At 41.4% G+C, this 16597-nt stretch overlaps 2 protein-coding genes across 3 annotated transcripts in view; one reads left to right on the plus strand and one right to left on the minus strand.

The window, feature by feature from the left end:
• GPR63 (G protein-coupled receptor 63) overlaps window positions 1-16597 on the minus strand; it is a 377175-nt gene that overhangs the window by 32115 nt on the left and 328463 nt on the right. The gene's annotated exons all lie outside the window — the stretch shown is intronic.
• Window positions 5418-16597, plus strand: part of FUT9 (fucosyltransferase 9) — a 113192-nt gene continuing 102012 nt past the window's right edge. Inside the window, exon 1 of one of the 2 annotated variants that reach the window (XM_069804896.1) lies at window positions 5418-5818. Coding sequence is in view for 1 of the 2 variants with exons in the window: in XM_069804895.1 (XP_069660996.1) it covers window positions 6935-7082 (148 nt within the window). In the remaining variant the exon portion in view is untranslated. Of the gene's footprint in view, window positions 5819-6868; window positions 7083-16597 lie in introns of those variants that run through there. The other variant, XM_069804895.1, reaches the window with a different exon arrangement.

A 16597-nucleotide genomic window follows, 5' to 3' on the forward strand; every position in this document is an offset into this window, starting at 1 on the left:
CTTCAACCAGCATAAAACCACTTGAAATTTTTCTCCTACTTGCTGTGCAAATTTGCAAAGAAGATTTGAACATTAACTGGAATTAAAACCTTTGACTGTACATATACTTGAGGTGGAAGTTTCCAAAGCACCAAGTGGGTTTTTTTCACCACATCTCCTACAGTCAGCCCGAAGGCAGATCCTCAGATCCCTCTGTGGGCTACTAATATTGTCTTGTCTGCATGCACAAACTTTTCGTGATGCTTCCCACTCCACTGTATATTTTTCTAACATCAAAGGAGTTTGAAGCTTTTCACATCTCCCAGCTGTCTAGCCTATGTGAATACAGGATTTGGAGCTGATACATTATCATTATTACTAGCTGTTATTTGGAACCATACTGGTGGACCATGATTTTGTTGTCCTACATACTGTAAAATGTGAGAACAGAAAGATGGCTTGTGACTCCAAACAGCTTATGGTCCTTCCAGACAAATGAATGAAGCCTGGAATGTTAGAGAAGAGTGCAAAACAAAGAGACAGATCTATAATTAATCATTAACAGTTGTAATGGATACTGAAGAAAAACACTTAGAGAGAACAGAGGATTAACTCTCACATGGCTGAAAAGAGTTTTAAAGCTTAATATGTCCCTGCAAGGACACTGTAAAAAGGGTTACTATGGAGTTTAATGCTTTGCTTGTCTCCATTAGTTCGATCTCATCTATACAGAACCATGTTTCAAATAGAAAACCTGTTCATTTTTCTAACTGTAGGCTCTGCCCAACCAGACTGGGCTCTAACATGAGAAGGGTGTATTTCTATTCCCCTCAGTGTTAGCAGTAAAAATTGCTGGACAAGCTGGGACCTCGGATATTTTCTTCCAGTAATGCACTCAATAACATTTGCAATATTCTGCCATCTGTATGTCATGGTTTAACCCCAGTCAGCAACTAAGCACCACGCAGCCACTCACTCACTCCCCCCCCTCCCCAGTGGGATGGGGGAGAAAATCAGGAAAAGAAGTAAAACTCGTGGGTTGAGATAAGAACAGTTTAATAGAACAGAAAGGAAGAAACTAATAATGATAATAATAACAATAGTAAAATGACAATAATAATAATAAAATAAATGAAATACACAAAACAAGTGATGCACAATGCAATTGCTCACCACTCGCCAACTGATGCCCAGTTAGTTCCCGAGCAGTGATCCACCTCCCAGGCCAATTCCCCCCAGTTTATATACTGGGCATGACATCCCATGGTATGGAATACCCCTTTGGCCAGTTTGGGTCAGCTGCCCTGGCTGTGTCCCCTCCCAACTTCTTGTGCCCCTCCAGCCTTCTTGCTGGCTGGGCATGAAAAGCTGAAAAATCATTGACTTAGTCTAAACACTACTTAGCAACAACTGAAAACATCAGTGTTGTTATCAACATTCTTCTCATACTGAACCCAAAACATAACACTATACCAGCTACTAGAAAGAAAATTAACTCTATCCCAGCCAAAACCAGGACACTGTATCAATCTGAAATTAAGCTATGCCTACATTGTAGAATTCTGCTGGCGTAGCTTTGTGAGCCACTGATATGAAAATGTCTTCCAGAAGCTCCTGTTATAAGCCCACTTGCATTTAAAAAACAAACAAACAAACAAAAAAACAAAATCACAAAATCACAAAACCCCCAGAGCTTTTAGCTGTTTAGCTTGTTTAACTAATAAATAATCAGGTAATCAGATAAAGTATGCAATATATAGCTTTCACAAGATAAGCTGCATCTTTACTAGGAAAGAGTTGCCACTACGGGACACTACTGTAGGAATACCTTTAAATCATTCCTAGTGAAGACATGGCCCTTAGTGAACAGTTCTGTTGATGATATACAGAATAGACTAGAGTTTGTAGCATAGCTATATTACTTGGTAGCACTAGCTAACGTTCAAAGAAATTGGTACATTCTTTGTTTCCAAAATCACTAGATTTAATATTGAATTATTAAAGAAACAAATCTGTTGATGTGTTTATGCTCCTTTTCTCCTGCATTAAGCTTCATTTTAGTACACCACTGCTGGAATATATATATGAAGTATCAACGATATAATACAGGTGCACAAGATAGCAGTCAAGGCAGGAGAAATCCATAATTAGATTTTTCTCAGTACATCCATCTTCATTTATGCAAGAGGCCAAAGTCATTATTATTTACTCAAGAATCTCCTTCAAGAGTAGAACTGTAAAGATTTACTGCATATTATGAGAATCTGAAAGTATATTGAAGTTCCCTAGTTCAATTATTTGTCCCTTTTACATTTGATTAAAATAGGAAGAAAGTTATACCAGTGCCTATATGTTTGGTTTCTGATGATATCTTCTCTCTCCTAAATTGTTGCAGTAATGGAAACTGCATTTCATTTCTTCTCTCACACTTTGTTTCTTTTTTCACCGGCTGATATAAGCTTACCTGTAAAGTTCTTTGTGTTTAGTGTGAGAAGACGATCAAATTTGTTAAAAAATTCATGATAGAAAGTCTTAAGTAGAGAAGTTGTACTTTTCACAGCCGTCCTTTTTGTTCAGTGGAGATGATTGAGGCTTAGATGCAGCAAACCGTGTCTCTCTGTAGGTAGTGGTACCCCAGACCAGCTTGGATTCATGAGTGAAGTCCTTGCTTCATCGTGTCCTGCTACAGCAAAACACTTTTTCAGGATCATCCTATGACCCATAGTGCAAAGGTGTTTAATTTTAAATTTTAAATCTGATTGTGCTGTATAATGTGAAACCGCTGTTCAGCAAAGAGCGTTACTCAATAAAAATGGCACTATGCGCACACACACACACATGCAAAAAAAAACCAAACCAAACCCACTCTAGTTTACCATAGACTACTTAATCTTACTTAATCTTTGTTTTTCCTTAATAAAACATATGGAGCAAACAAAATATTCTGTGAATAAATGAAAGCTATGATAAACCCCACTAGCTACATTTCCACTTAGAAGATATTTTAATAAGTGATTTATTTTATTTTATCTGAAATAAAGGCATTAGCAAATGCTATAAATGTGCCTAAGAATGGAGGCTTAAACCACTCAGCTATCAGTTAAATGTGCTCAACCTGCTGTAAAGTAAAAACTGAGAACATACAGTTCTTTCTCAGATTCAAGTATTAGTAATATTTTGTGTTATTTTTTTATCTTAATCATATCCAAAGCCTCAGCCTGGATTCAGCTCTTACTATACAACACAGCTCCTGTCCAGATCTAGGATCCTAATCCTCATCGCACAACCCTGCAAACTGCAATGGGCCACTGTGCTCATCAAGGTCATTAAGGCTGATTGCACAGCACCAGGTACAGGCATTAGTCAACCCAGCTGTAGAATCAGGGCCAAGTTTAAGGCAAGCCATAACTAATGAACGTCAAAAACAGTAGGCCAAAGGATGATAGATTTTTAAACGATGCAGTTAACCCCCAAGCCAACAATCAATTACAAATAGGAAAATGCACACAGGGCTCCCACCAGCACGGGTTCTGGGTCCTCCAAAATGAATGTGGTTGAAAAGAGAAGCCCTGCTCCTGCAGACACTGGTGGGACTAACTTTATGGAAACAACATCAATGGAAAAGCATGTATTTCAGTACTGCGTGTAAGTTTTTAGTAAGTTCTTAAATGTTCTTACTTCAAAAACATTCCTCGCATAAATGTTCAGATCATGTTAGGTAAAAAAATAAATCCTCATCTTTTTTTACATGATTTCGATAAATATCTACTTTGGGGGTTGGGGAGCTGGTTGGGGAGGGGATTGATTCATTTTGGTGTATTTTGTTCTGCTGTTTATTATTTTTTGTAATTTTGTTCTGTTTCTTTTTACCTTTACTATATCCTGCTTAAAAAAAATCACTCTCTCTCTATATTTTTTTTACTTTTAAAACATCTATTAATATCCACATCTTTTCCATTATGTGAATGAAACCTTCTATCAAACTGTGCTCTCAGAAGATATTTTGGAAGCTTCAGAAAACAACATAAGTGTATTTCCAGTCTAAGGTGGCAAGCTCAGCAGCCAGCTTTTGCCAAGGCAATTTTTGTAGCAATGGTATAATCACAAAAGGCTTACATTTTCTCTCCAATGAGAAAAAAATGTTTAGTGCTTTCACACAAAGGTTTTATAGAAGAGGTGCAGCCTCAGAATAAACCAGTTCATTACAGTGACTCTGAAACGTAAGGGTTAATGTTTGTATTCTTCATAAACAAAAAGCTGCTATAATTTAAAAACAGAAAGTCTTGATAAATCCTTGTACATAAACATAAATCCTTGTACGTATACATAAAGAGCATGCAAGAATCTGAAGCGAGCCCTGTAATTTCCTGAAGAACTGACAAATTTCCAACAAAATAATTTTGGTGAAAAAAAAAATTCTGTGGGCATATATGTGCTTGCTTTGATGAAGACTAAATTTGTAGTCAAAGCTAGGAGAGAGCTAAAGTCATTCATCTGAGAACAGGCAGGACCTCAGCGGTTCATTTCCTATTCTGAATCTCAGAGAAAAAAATGTTAACACTCCGTCTCCCATTTCTCAGGAATCACTCCACCTACCAGGCTACTATTTATGCTGGGCTCAGTTGTCCCTGATGGAGCCGTTCATCAACAACTACAGAGCAAGAGAGGAACAAAAAAAAATTAACCGTATTAAAAACTTTATTAAATATACTAAAACCCTGTATTAACTATGTTAAAAAATATAAGCCAATTTCTGTGCCACTCATGCTAGTTAAGTTCTTGCTCAAAGTTGTCATTACCTATGCAGAGCCCAAATCTTTCCCACTGCCCACTTTCCCTTCCCTGACTTCTTCCATCTCTCTTAATAGCCTAGAGCCCTTGCTGGAGAAGGCAGAAGAAGCGGGGACACACACACACACACACACACACACACACACACAACAAGTGCAGGGGAAATAGCAGGAATCTGCGAGTTAAAGGCGTGCTCAGATCTAATCCCAGGACTGAGACCAGAGAAGAGAAAAACACTGAAAGATTAATTTGTTGAGAATTGCCTTGCAAGCAGCAATGCCTCAGAAAGAAACAGCGAGTCCTGCTTCTACTGGCTTTACAGATGCCCAAAATTGGACCTAATAATTTGACAGTGTCCCCTCTTTCCCTCCCCCTGCCTACTGTATTTGGTGGCTTGGTTGATCCTACAGAGACCGGAGGACATCCTCTAGCCAGGGGCCGTAAGCCTGCCTTCTAGCACGTATTTTTGCCAATAGCTGCAGGGGAGCAGAAAGAGGTCCCTGACCTTCTCTCAACAATTTTATGAAAAAGATGCACATCTTAGTAATTTTTCTTTTTCCCAGGGAGTTCTTGCTAGTTCTTACTAGAATAGCGGCACTCAGAAACACCTTCACGCCAACGGTGAGCTCACAGTGGTTTGAACCAATTCCCACCATGGTTATAGAAATATTCATATCGTCTTTAGCGAACTTTGGGTCAGGCCTCTCTTTTGAAATAAACCTGTTAGAAGCCCAGACCAGTTCTCTAAACGAGCATAGCCCTTACAGCAGCAAATCAGCAGTTCGAAATGTGGAGCTACGTGGAAATCCACCCAATATCTCTCTTCCCTGGCTTCACAAGTAGGAGCTGTTGATACCTGCACAGCTCTTGGTACAAGGCAGAGCAGAAGAGCATAGTAAGTTAATAATCCACAAGCCATTCAGGAGCGTCTAGGACAGAGACACTGACACCAGGGAATCATATGTCTGCATCGAGCATCTAGTAAATTGTTTACTTGGAGGGCTGATGAGAAACGCACAGATGAACCTCTGAAACAACTGCTTGGCAGGTAAGGCTGCTAATGTACTCCGATGAATAGCGCTGTGGTCTCATCACCGCTGGATCTTTCTCCTAAACGTACTCGCAGCAGTTTATCAACATTATATAATGCGGGCAGAGTTCAGAGCAAGGATAAAGAGTTGATAGCCAGCTTTTGGTGTGCTTGTTTATTTGACATACTTGATTTACAGGTCTCCTGCTTACACAATGCACTTCGAGCTGTTGTTTCTTTTATTTTTAATGTTAAAATAATTACTCTCGGTCCTAAATAAACATCCGGGAAGTCCTTTAGGTTTCAGAAGCAGGCTTGAAAGATCGCTTTTAAGAACTACTCCAGCGTACGACTTATTTCTCATGCAGTCAACGGTTATTGTACTCTATATGTTTTCCTCTTGTTTACCGCCTTTTTTTTTTCCCTGCCACAGCACGGTTTGGTTTCCTCCTGCCGGGTGGGAAAAAAAAAAAAAAAAAGAACGAAAAAAAAAAAGGAAGAGCAGGACAGGCAAGCGCCGGCAACGCTTTTCCCCTGGGGGTCGGGGGTGGAAGCGGGGACGCGGGGCTGGGGACCTCCTGCCCTTCAGAGGAGCAGGTCGCCCTTCCCGGGGGGGAGCCGCGGGGACGCGCCGGCGGGGCAGCAGCGCGCCCGCGCCCACCGCCGCGGCCCCGGGGGGGGGGGGGGGCTCCGGGGCCACCCTGCGGCCGGGGGGGGGACGACACGGGGACCGCGGCTCGGCGGCCGGGGGAGCGGAGGGACGGAGGAATGGCGGGATGGAGGGATCGCGGCTGGAGGGATGGAGGGGCGAGGGACGGACGGATGGGAAGATGGAGGGGCGGGAGGACGCGGGACGGAGGGATGGAGGGCGGGAGGGGTGGAAGGAGGAGAAAATGGGGGCTGAGCCGCCGAGGGATGAAGGGCCGAGGGACGGGCGGGCTGCAGGAGCGAGCGCCCGCGTTTCCCCGCCGCTCCCCCCTCCGCTGCGCGCCTCCGCGCCGCTCCCCGTGTGTCCCCCCCCGTGTCCGTGTGTCCCCCCCCCGCCCCGCGCCGCCGCTGCGCGTGCCCGCGCCCGGGGCTGACTCTCCCTCGCATCCTCCTCCGGCGGCGGCGGCGGCGGCGGCAGCGCCGGGGATGGGCAGCGAGAGCGCGCCCAGGAGCAGCCCGGGCCCCGCCGCTCCCCCCTGCTCCCGCGCCCGCTGCTGCTCCTGCCCCGCCGCCCCCCGCGCCCCGGGGGCAGCGCCGCCGCCGCCGCGCTACCCGCAGCCCCCGCCTCGGACGGGTGAGTCACCGGGCCCTGCCCCCCCCCCCCCCCCAAAAAAAAAGCACCTGCCGTGCATTCCGCCCCCCCCCCCCCCCCGCTTCCTTCCCCTGCGCCTCCCATCCCGGAGCGGCCCCGGGGATGAGGCGGGGGGGGGGGAGCTGGGCTTCGCGGGGGGGGAGGCACCGCGCTCCCGCCTGGCCCCGACCCCCGGGGGAACGGAGGGTCCCGGCCCGGGCTTGCGCCCTCCCCGCGGGGGCGGAAGGTCCGCGGGGCAGCAGGGGTGTCCCCGGGGCTCCGCGGGGGCTGCGGGGGAAGGGGCTCCCGCCCTGCTGCCCCTCCCGGGCACTGCCGCTGCCCGTTCCCACGGGGGTCTCGCACACGCACAGACACCCCGAGAGCCCCGCTCCCCAACTGGGCACGGGAGCCCCCCGACCGCCCCGTCCGCCGTCCGCAGCCCACCCCCACTCCCCCCCCCCCCGGCTCCGGGGAGGGGGCAGCACCTCAACTTTTGCAAGGGACCGAGTGAAGGTGGGGTGGACCCGGCTCAGCGGAGTTGGCTGCTTCCCCGAAGTCACCCCCCGGGAGGCGGGGGGAGGGTCCCCGTGTGTCCCCCCCGGGACCGCCGGGTGCGCTGGAGCGCGGCCCTTCCCGCGGGGGACGGGGGCGGCTTCGTGCAGGACTCAGCGCTGAATTGGACTTTTCTGACACTCTCCCCCTGCCCCCCAAATAAATAAAGCGCGGGGGGGGGGGGGTACTTGGGGGGGGGGGGAGAAGTCTGTGCTTATTTGGCTTTCGCCGCCCCGAGCCGAGAGTGCAAATGATGGGATGCTGAGGCTGAGAAGCCTTTTCTGGTTTTTATGTGTCATGATGCACACGGTTGGTTGTAGGTAGTGTAGTAACTATCTGTATCCCAATAGTTCCCTGTCGAAGGGTTGTTATGGCAGCAGCGCTTCCTCCTTCTTTTATTTAGCATCTCTGGCTCAGAGTAATGTTAAAGACCTGGAAACTGCCTTTAAAAAAAAAAAAAAAAAAAGCGCAACCTCTTGCCTCTTTGCCAAATAGCCAACAAGTACGAATGTAAGATTCACACCAAAGCTTCACTCCCTTCTCCAGAAGCTGGTGCTGTGATAACACTTAAGACTGAAAGAGGCTGGAGGAAAATGTCATTTTTTTTTCCACAATTCCTGCTTTTTGTTAAATTTTGTTGGAGCTTTTGCTTGGTTTCGCGTTGGTTTTTTTCCTGTGCTTCACTTATACTTTTTCATAGTATTCTTTCTCACTCACAGAGGGAGGACTTCTTAGTCCTGCTTCACACTGGGTAAAGGGATTCAAGTGGTTCGACATACAAGTAACGCACAACGTTTGTGGGAAGGGAAAGCTTGTAATTCTGCAGATTTAGTTTTTCTGTACAATTTACAGGTGGATGACTTTTCTTCTTGCAATACAGAGAGGAATCTGTATGAGACTCATCAGAAAGGTTTCATCACATCTTAACTGCCACGGCGGGTGGCAATCTGAAACAATAAGATTTAAAGGTTATTATGGAAATAACTTTCTCTGTCACCTGTAATGGTCAACCTGTTCTCAGTCAAACCACAAATAGTTGTAAGGGAAACACTCTGATTTTGATTTCAGCTTAGTCAGTAGTGCTTTTGCAAACAGTGTTTAAACCATGAAGCCTTTGATGAGGATGGATGTTAAAAACACATGAACTTGGTAGAGGGCTATATTATTCTGCAGTTTTTACTCTGCACTTGTATAGGTACAATTTGTGGTCTTCAACTGGAGTTTGCTTGAGTAGAGGTTGAGCAGTAAATGATAAGGGCAGGAGGATTTTGTCCTGGAAGCTCTCGCGTTTTTATTTCTGGCAGAATGTTTGCAGACTGATACTGCAGGATGAAATGTTATTGAATTGTGATATCTTGGTTCCAAGTGTACATTTGGAAATAAGTTTGGCTTATCAGTAGGAAAGCAACACAAGTGTGTAACTGTTTGTTTAAGAATAAAAAAATGCTGTCCCCGGATGATTCATGTGTTGAAACAGACTAGATTCAGGTTAAAAAGGTGAACTAAAATAATTTAAGTAAGTAAGTGATCCATAACTAATTTCCATTGCTTATAATGAAAACAGGCACTCTTGTCATCTTCAAACTGGAAGAGAAAGATGTTGGAAGAGAGATGAAGAACAGCAAAATATATATTTTTAATGACAAACTAAACTCTTCAGTAAACCTCAGATATTTCTGAGGGAATACGAGCACATTTCTTGGTATAACTGTGGTCGTGAATCTGATCCCAGCTAAATCGGTATGAGGTTCTTCCCAGGCACTGCTGCGAGCAGAATCAAAGACATCTCTGCTAACCATTTTTGAGGAACCAGGATGTGAAAAGATCATTTGTATTTTTCCCCATTGCTGTACCTGGAAGGATTTATTTCATGTCTCCTATGGAATATTCTACGCTTTACCCTTCTGAGCTGTACTCAAGCCTATAGTTCTTACCTGCCCAGACAGCTCAGCTGAGATAATTCTTGTGAGAAAGAATAAAGTATGTATAGCTAGGGGCAGTTTTATTGGGACCAACTAGTTTAATAATAGTCATATTTACTGGAAAAAGGGTTTGATTTTGAATGACATTTTCATATCTGATACCACTAAAATTTCATTTTAGGTGGTGCGAATAGCATGTTTCTTAAAATGGCATTATTTGTTTTATGGTTCTGATATGTGAAAGGACTAGCTGAATTTAATCAAGCTGGAGAGCAAATGTTTCCAACTTCAAAGATTTAAAAATATCATTACTGATTAAAAATAACCTTAAATTTTAATGAAGAAAATACAAATTTGGTTGCTCTGAAAAGGTTTACAGCTGAAGTTATTTGATACAAATGAACCAACAGATTCCACTTATTTAACACTAGACAGAGGTAAAAGGGAACAAAAAAGAAAGCTGGCAGAACCTAGTCATCATAGGAAAATACACAGTATAAACCCTGAAAGACTATTGCAAAAATTACCTAAGAGGTTCCAACTTTAAGGGTCTGACTCCCTTGTGGGAGTCAAGTGGAAAAAGCCCCATTGACTTCAGTAAGCATTAATAGCTGGACCGTATTCTAAGAGAAGGGATGGGTAAAGCCAATTTAATTAAGTATCACAAGAATTCTGACAGATAGTTACTAAAACCAGATTGGAAATGTACGGGCTTTCTTTGGTTAGGAGGAAGTCCTGGCTCCACCGAAACTGGAGTCTTGCCATCGATTTCACTGGGGCTAAAATGTCACCCTGAGAATTATGTTTCAAGTGACTTTTGAAATACGTTGCATGTTATATTTAATCTGCTTTTAATTTGTGTGATATTCTATTAAAACGAGGTTACCTCTGCCAAGCTTGAGTTATTAATTAGTTATTAGCAATAATTTTCCCTTTCCTTTTACATTTTTTTAAATGTCAGTTTTTCAGAAATGGCAAGAAATACAAAATAGTCTTCCTGTAAGAGTGCACTCATAAGCTGAATAATTCAAAGCCTGTACTGTCATTGTGCAATCAAATTTTTAATATGATGCTGTCAAATTCATAAGAAAAGAAAATCAAATGTGACATCATAGAAGACAATGTATATAGCTGACATGACATCCGAATGTTTTAATTTCCCCACTTAATATTTAGTGGTTAATGAAGACAGACTTTTCTTTCTCTCCTCTGAGGAAGCTCCTAATGCAACATATTAAATGTTCAGAAAAAATGATGAGTATATTTTCTTAAAAAGAGATATACCTTTGTGAAGAAAAGTCCCTGACGTAAAGGAAATGAAATAATAAAGGAGACACTTTAAAGCCTTCACTGGGAAACATAGAACTGAGATAATTTGCAGATAATGAGAAAAACTATTGTCAGATAGGTTTTCTAGAATATGGTTGGTATGATCTTGACAAAGGGCAATTTATTAACTGTTCCTAACTAGGTATGTACTTCTGTGTAATAAAAGAAACTAGTGCACTTTCCCCTGTCATTTCTGTGGTGTCTTTCTGTTGTTTTTTTCCTCCTAAATTAAGTATATTTAACGCTAATGAAAAGTACCAGATTGGCAGAAATGGAAAGCGAAACTCGGTTTTCACCCAGCATTTGTAGGGCATAGCAAGCAGCAGTGCCATGCCGTGAGCCCACACTGAGCTGCCGTTGCAGCCTGGCTTGGCTGGGTACCCGACATGGAGAAAATGTTTGCCCACCAAGACCTTCCAGGTGACTAAGGACTTCTCTGCTCCAAGTGGTCAGCGTACTGAGGAAATTTGCCTGGAAGGAGATTTTATTTGTTAGCCCGGGCCTCTGCCATGCCCAAAGAAACCAGCCCTGGTTGTGGCTCTGCAGGGACCTGGCCAGATCCTGCGAGGAGCCTGGGGTTCTCAGCGCTGGTGCTTCTGAAAGTGCTGAGTGCGTTTTCAAGATCCTCTAAGAAATGGAGTGAAATAACCAGTTCATTTCATACAGGCCACAAACCAGCTTTCAAATGGCAATGATTTTCCGTCACTACTGCATGTTGGTTGTATTTGAATCAGTGAACTAGAGGTGAAAGGCTCCAAAAAACGTGATTACCAGTCCCCTGAGACATTTAGTCCTTCAAGGATATCTTACTGGAAATACATGTTTGTATTTCACAGATTGGAGCAGAGTGAAATGAATTAATAACACATAAATATTTTTCTTTTGTTTTAAAAAGAACTTTCACACGTTTTTCTTTTTTTTTTTTTTTAATTTTGTAGAGAGAGACCGTTAATTCCATGTTGTCATATATTTGGTTCTGGAATACACATATAAACCATAAGCAAACAGCCTCATACTTGTTCATATTTCATTACACCTAATGCTACATTTTTGATCTGACAGTAGACAGTAATATAACCGTGTACTCCTATACCTGACTAAATTAAAACATTCCAATACTAATGTTTGGGGCATTGTTTTTTTTTCCCCTTAATGTCTGCCACTCAGCAGCAGAAAATGTCAGAAAACAAATGAAATAAATAACTAATAAAAATCTACCATTATAATGGATTTTTATGTATAATGGCTTATTTTGTATAAATTAAGCCTACTACTCCTTTGGAAAAAAAAATCAACTTAAAACTATTGTAACTGTTTTCTACTACAACCTAAGCCTACTAGGTAAGGAAAGCCACTGAACTAAGGGAAGCTGCCAGTTGAACACTGAAAATGAATATTTATGTGATAATCCAGCTGTTCAAAGATCTCTTGTCTTTTCTGCAGATGTCTTCTTCCTTTTAGTTTATCCAGGACAGCAACTACAGGAGTTTCAAACTGAGAAAGTGTGTCAGAACTGAAACCGTAGGAAAGCCTGTTTTCCCATTCCAGTGTTAGAATGGAGGTGAGAGGCAGATATCTATAAAGTCTAAAGTTCAAAGGACACAATGACATAAAAGTTACATTTCCTTCAAAATTATTTTTTTCACTTCAGAAATTAGTGTGGATTTTTTTAAATATGGAATGTGTATTTTAGATTTTGTATTTATCTAGCACCTTTATTGTTGTTTTATTTACCTAATAAAACAATCCTAGAAAATATTTTCTGCACTTTAGATAGCAACCTCCATCCCAAAGCATCTAGCTAACATTAAAACATTAATCATCATTTATCATATTAAAATGGCCAAATTAAAAATCTGAACAAATGATGGATGTAGGCTTCTTTGTGATTAGCAAAAAAAGGTATCAAATTTTGTATAATCCTTATATATGACTGTTGATTAGTGTGCTTTAATGGTTAAGAGTGAGAGATGCTTAAACATTCTTTAAGAAAATCACTAAAAAGCATAAATCTAGTCCAAAATTAAATAGTCATATAATACATGGTGTCTTTCTTACTGATTTGAACTACTATTCAAGTTGGAGATTTCAACTACTTTGAATGAAATCTGCCTGTATTTATGATAATCAGTAAGCATCTTGTTTACATCTTTGTCTTTACATTTCCCCACAGTTCCTCCTGCAGCTTTTTTTCACCCATTTTTTTCACCCCAGATGAAGACACTGGGTAGGAGTTCAAAATATTTTAAAATAGCTTCTAAATAATTAAATAGCATTAACTCCCTGTATATTCAAAGACTTTCTTCAGATGAGTCACCACATCTTAGGAAGTCAGGTACCAACAGCAGTACCCACAGCAGATTACTAACCAAGGACAGATGGATGCAGGTGGCAAGTAGACCATGCCAGGCACCATGGGGTGAAGCAGCCTCATAAAGCAACAAAACCAGTTTCTTCTACTTACCAGGGTGCCATTTCAGAGGTTTTTGAAATTAAAAATGTCTCCTTTTGAAATGAAAGACATAAATTTAGAAGTCCTCAAAAAACAAAGTTTCTTCCCCAAATTGTTTTGGATAGACCGAAATGAAACAGAAACAGTTCAAATTTTTTTTTTTTTTGAGGTTTTTCTTTCAAACCAAGACTTCAGCAAAATAAGTTCAATTTCGTGGAGCATTGTGATTTCAGTGGAACTGCATATTCCAACAGAAAAGGATTTCAGTGAAGTTTCTTCAGTGGCTTAAACTAAAGAAGACAGACCTTCCTTAAAATTAAGGTTATGCTGAATGAAGGCATCAATCCTGAAAGAGTTTGTGTAGATGCAGAGCTTTATGAATGTGTGTATTCCAACAAAGTGGTTGATTGTGTACATCAAGTTACTCATGATAAGTACTCTGACTTTATGAGAATTGAGTCCTTGCTATTCTTTGGCAAAGCAGTGGAAATCTTGCCTTTGAGGGAGAGGGTAGAACTGATGGCAGAACTTGATTTGGAATTCTCCGTCAAAATTATTTTTCAGTAGAATTAATTCATGCTTTGAAATTAGAAGTGGCATTAGTATGGGTCAATAACAGAAGATCCCTAATTTATTTTGCAAAACAGAAAATCATAAACATTTGAAAGTAAGAATTTGAAATGTGAAATATTTTATGGTCACTGCTGCTGAATACTGCGTTTAAATGGAATGGGAGGATGTCCAACTACACTTAGAAAGCAATCAAGTTATTATTGTTGCCTGTATTGTTATGTTTGGAATAAAATTTATCAGCTAAACAGCCAAGGCTATCAACCTAGGCTATACCAATTTTACTATTTATTTAAGCTGGCAATACAAGATTTTCACAAACTAACTGCTTAAGACTATCATTCGGCAGTTCTAAATACCCATGGTTTAAAGGCCAATGTTTAAGTATAACGAAGTAAGCTTTCTCTGACACAAATGCTAATTAGTTTCTTGCAACTACCAGACTTAAAAAAGAGGTTTTAAGCAGCACTGTTCAGCTGAATGGAGAAAGAAAATGCAATAATACCCAACAAATGCCATTTTGGAGCATAACAAACATGCTAATTCTAGAACTTGCAATAATTAGGAGAATTTTAAGCGAGAATGCTTGCCCCAAACAACACTTCCCTCAACCAGCTACACTGAGAGACAGCTGATGTCCTACATTAAGTATTAGCACTGATATTAGAGTTGCAAGGGAGGTGCTCAGGGAGGGAAGCAAACTTCATTTCCCGGATGGTCTCCGTGCCTCCCCTACAGCTCCTTACCGGCCACCCTTGCTGCGCAGCGTGCGTGGGGAGCGAAGGAACGACCAGCTCCCTCCGCAGCAAAGGTTCCTGGGGGACACAGCCGAAATTCCCCACTACTTGGCCTCGCCGAGCCTGGATGCTCTGTACGTGCCTTCCTGACCTGCTGGACCTCCAGCACTGGCCCGCATGCCCACTTGCAGCAAGCTGATACTATCTGAGAGTCTAACTAAAGAGTATTTAAGGAGAAAGCAATAACAAGATTTAAAATATTTTGCCAGCTAGAATGCACATAGCTAGATAAAGTGTGTTTCCTTAAAGCCCCACTGAGATGAAGAGCCTTCTTTCCACAGTTACCCTAGGGTAGGCAAGTGCAAGCAGCTGAGAGCATCCATATTGTTAAAGCAATCATAATTAAAAAAACCCATAAACAACAATAATTACGTCTGGTTTTTAGATCTTTCCAGACATGAGAAGTTTAAGCCTTGCATGACAAGTGGCACCAATAGTCAATGGGAAGGAATTCCAAACTGACTGCACATTGGAGCAAAACAGCAGCACTGCTATGAAACTCTGGGCTGGGAATTTTTACACAGTTGATAATATCCAGCATGAGCTTGTGAGTAATTTAATTTCATGCAATCAATGAAATAAACAGGAAAATTGTTGGTATGTGTGAGTACATATAAACTACAGTATGAATGAGTCAACTCAATTCAGTTAAAGGAAAGAAGTAGTTGACAAAAACCCAAAAACTACATCAGAGGGTAACCAAAGAAGATACCAGCAGTCACATTTTTTTCACATTTGTAAGAAGTGATTACAAAATGTGGAGACAAATGCCAGTCAGAAGTACAACTTGAAACTGGGAGACTACCTGTTGTTAAAATAGGTTTCTTCATCCCACATCATCTTGACACTTTCAAATAAGCCCAAATTTAATTAGCTTTCACATCACCACTTTCCTCTCAATCTTGTTATGAGGCAAAACAGACTAGCTGGGGAGACAACTCACTTTCTCAAATAATGATTTTGCCACCATATTATGCAGTGTTCATTGCTGAGGAACAAATTCTGTTTTCCTTAACACCTAAGATATACAGGGAACAAAAATGTTATGAGTCTGTTACATAGTTAGTAATGAAGCACTCAGCCATATGAAAATATCATTTTGTTTATGGGAAATTTTACAGTTTTGCCACTTTTCTATTCTGAAAAGAACAAAAACGTAAGTTGAACATTTCTACAGATTAAGAAGGGGGTTTTTTTCAGTCCATAATTCTGTTTGTAGGGCAATCTCATTGTAGATAAATTTAGGAGATTGATTATCATAAAACCAAAATAATCTCTTATTTTGTATGATGAAAAAAACACTGCAGTGGAAAGCTATTTCAGAATGGAAATCTGAAAAATATACCTTTTTCACTTTTTCAAAACAAATTTTTTCTTGAAATTTGCACAATTCCGAGAGATGTTTTGATGTAAAAACATTAAATTTTCTTTCATTCTCCTCTGAAAAAAATTCATGCAGCTCTAGGTCTACAGGAAAGAATATGATATCCCATTGGATGTTGGAAAACCTGCAGCTTTCTGTGTAAAGGTATATAAAGACAATAGTCTAATCTACTCAACAGAATCACTGTGTCTTAACCATATAATTTTTTAAGTATATATATACACTTATATAGGAATATATATATATATATATATACACACATACACATATACGCCTGTTCCTCCTGGTCCACAATAGCAATTGAGCTCCTCAGGCACCCTACCTGGTTAAAATCCTCCTTCCTGAAAGTCAGCTTTTTGGTTTTTTTCCCCCTATCAGAGCACTTTCCTGTGGTGGATTAATGAATTTATCTCTTTTCTTGAACTTTGTTGGATTGGCCTTATTTGTAATCCTTTTTGCTCGCATTACTATGCAGATAATATTTGTTCCTTTCACTGGGTTGTTATAGAATA

The sequence above is a fragment of the Haliaeetus albicilla genome, chromosome 17, assembly GCF_947461875.1.
Source record: "Haliaeetus albicilla chromosome 17, bHalAlb1.1, whole genome shotgun sequence".
In the NCBI taxonomy this organism is placed as follows: domain Eukaryota; kingdom Metazoa; phylum Chordata; class Aves; order Accipitriformes; family Accipitridae; genus Haliaeetus; species Haliaeetus albicilla.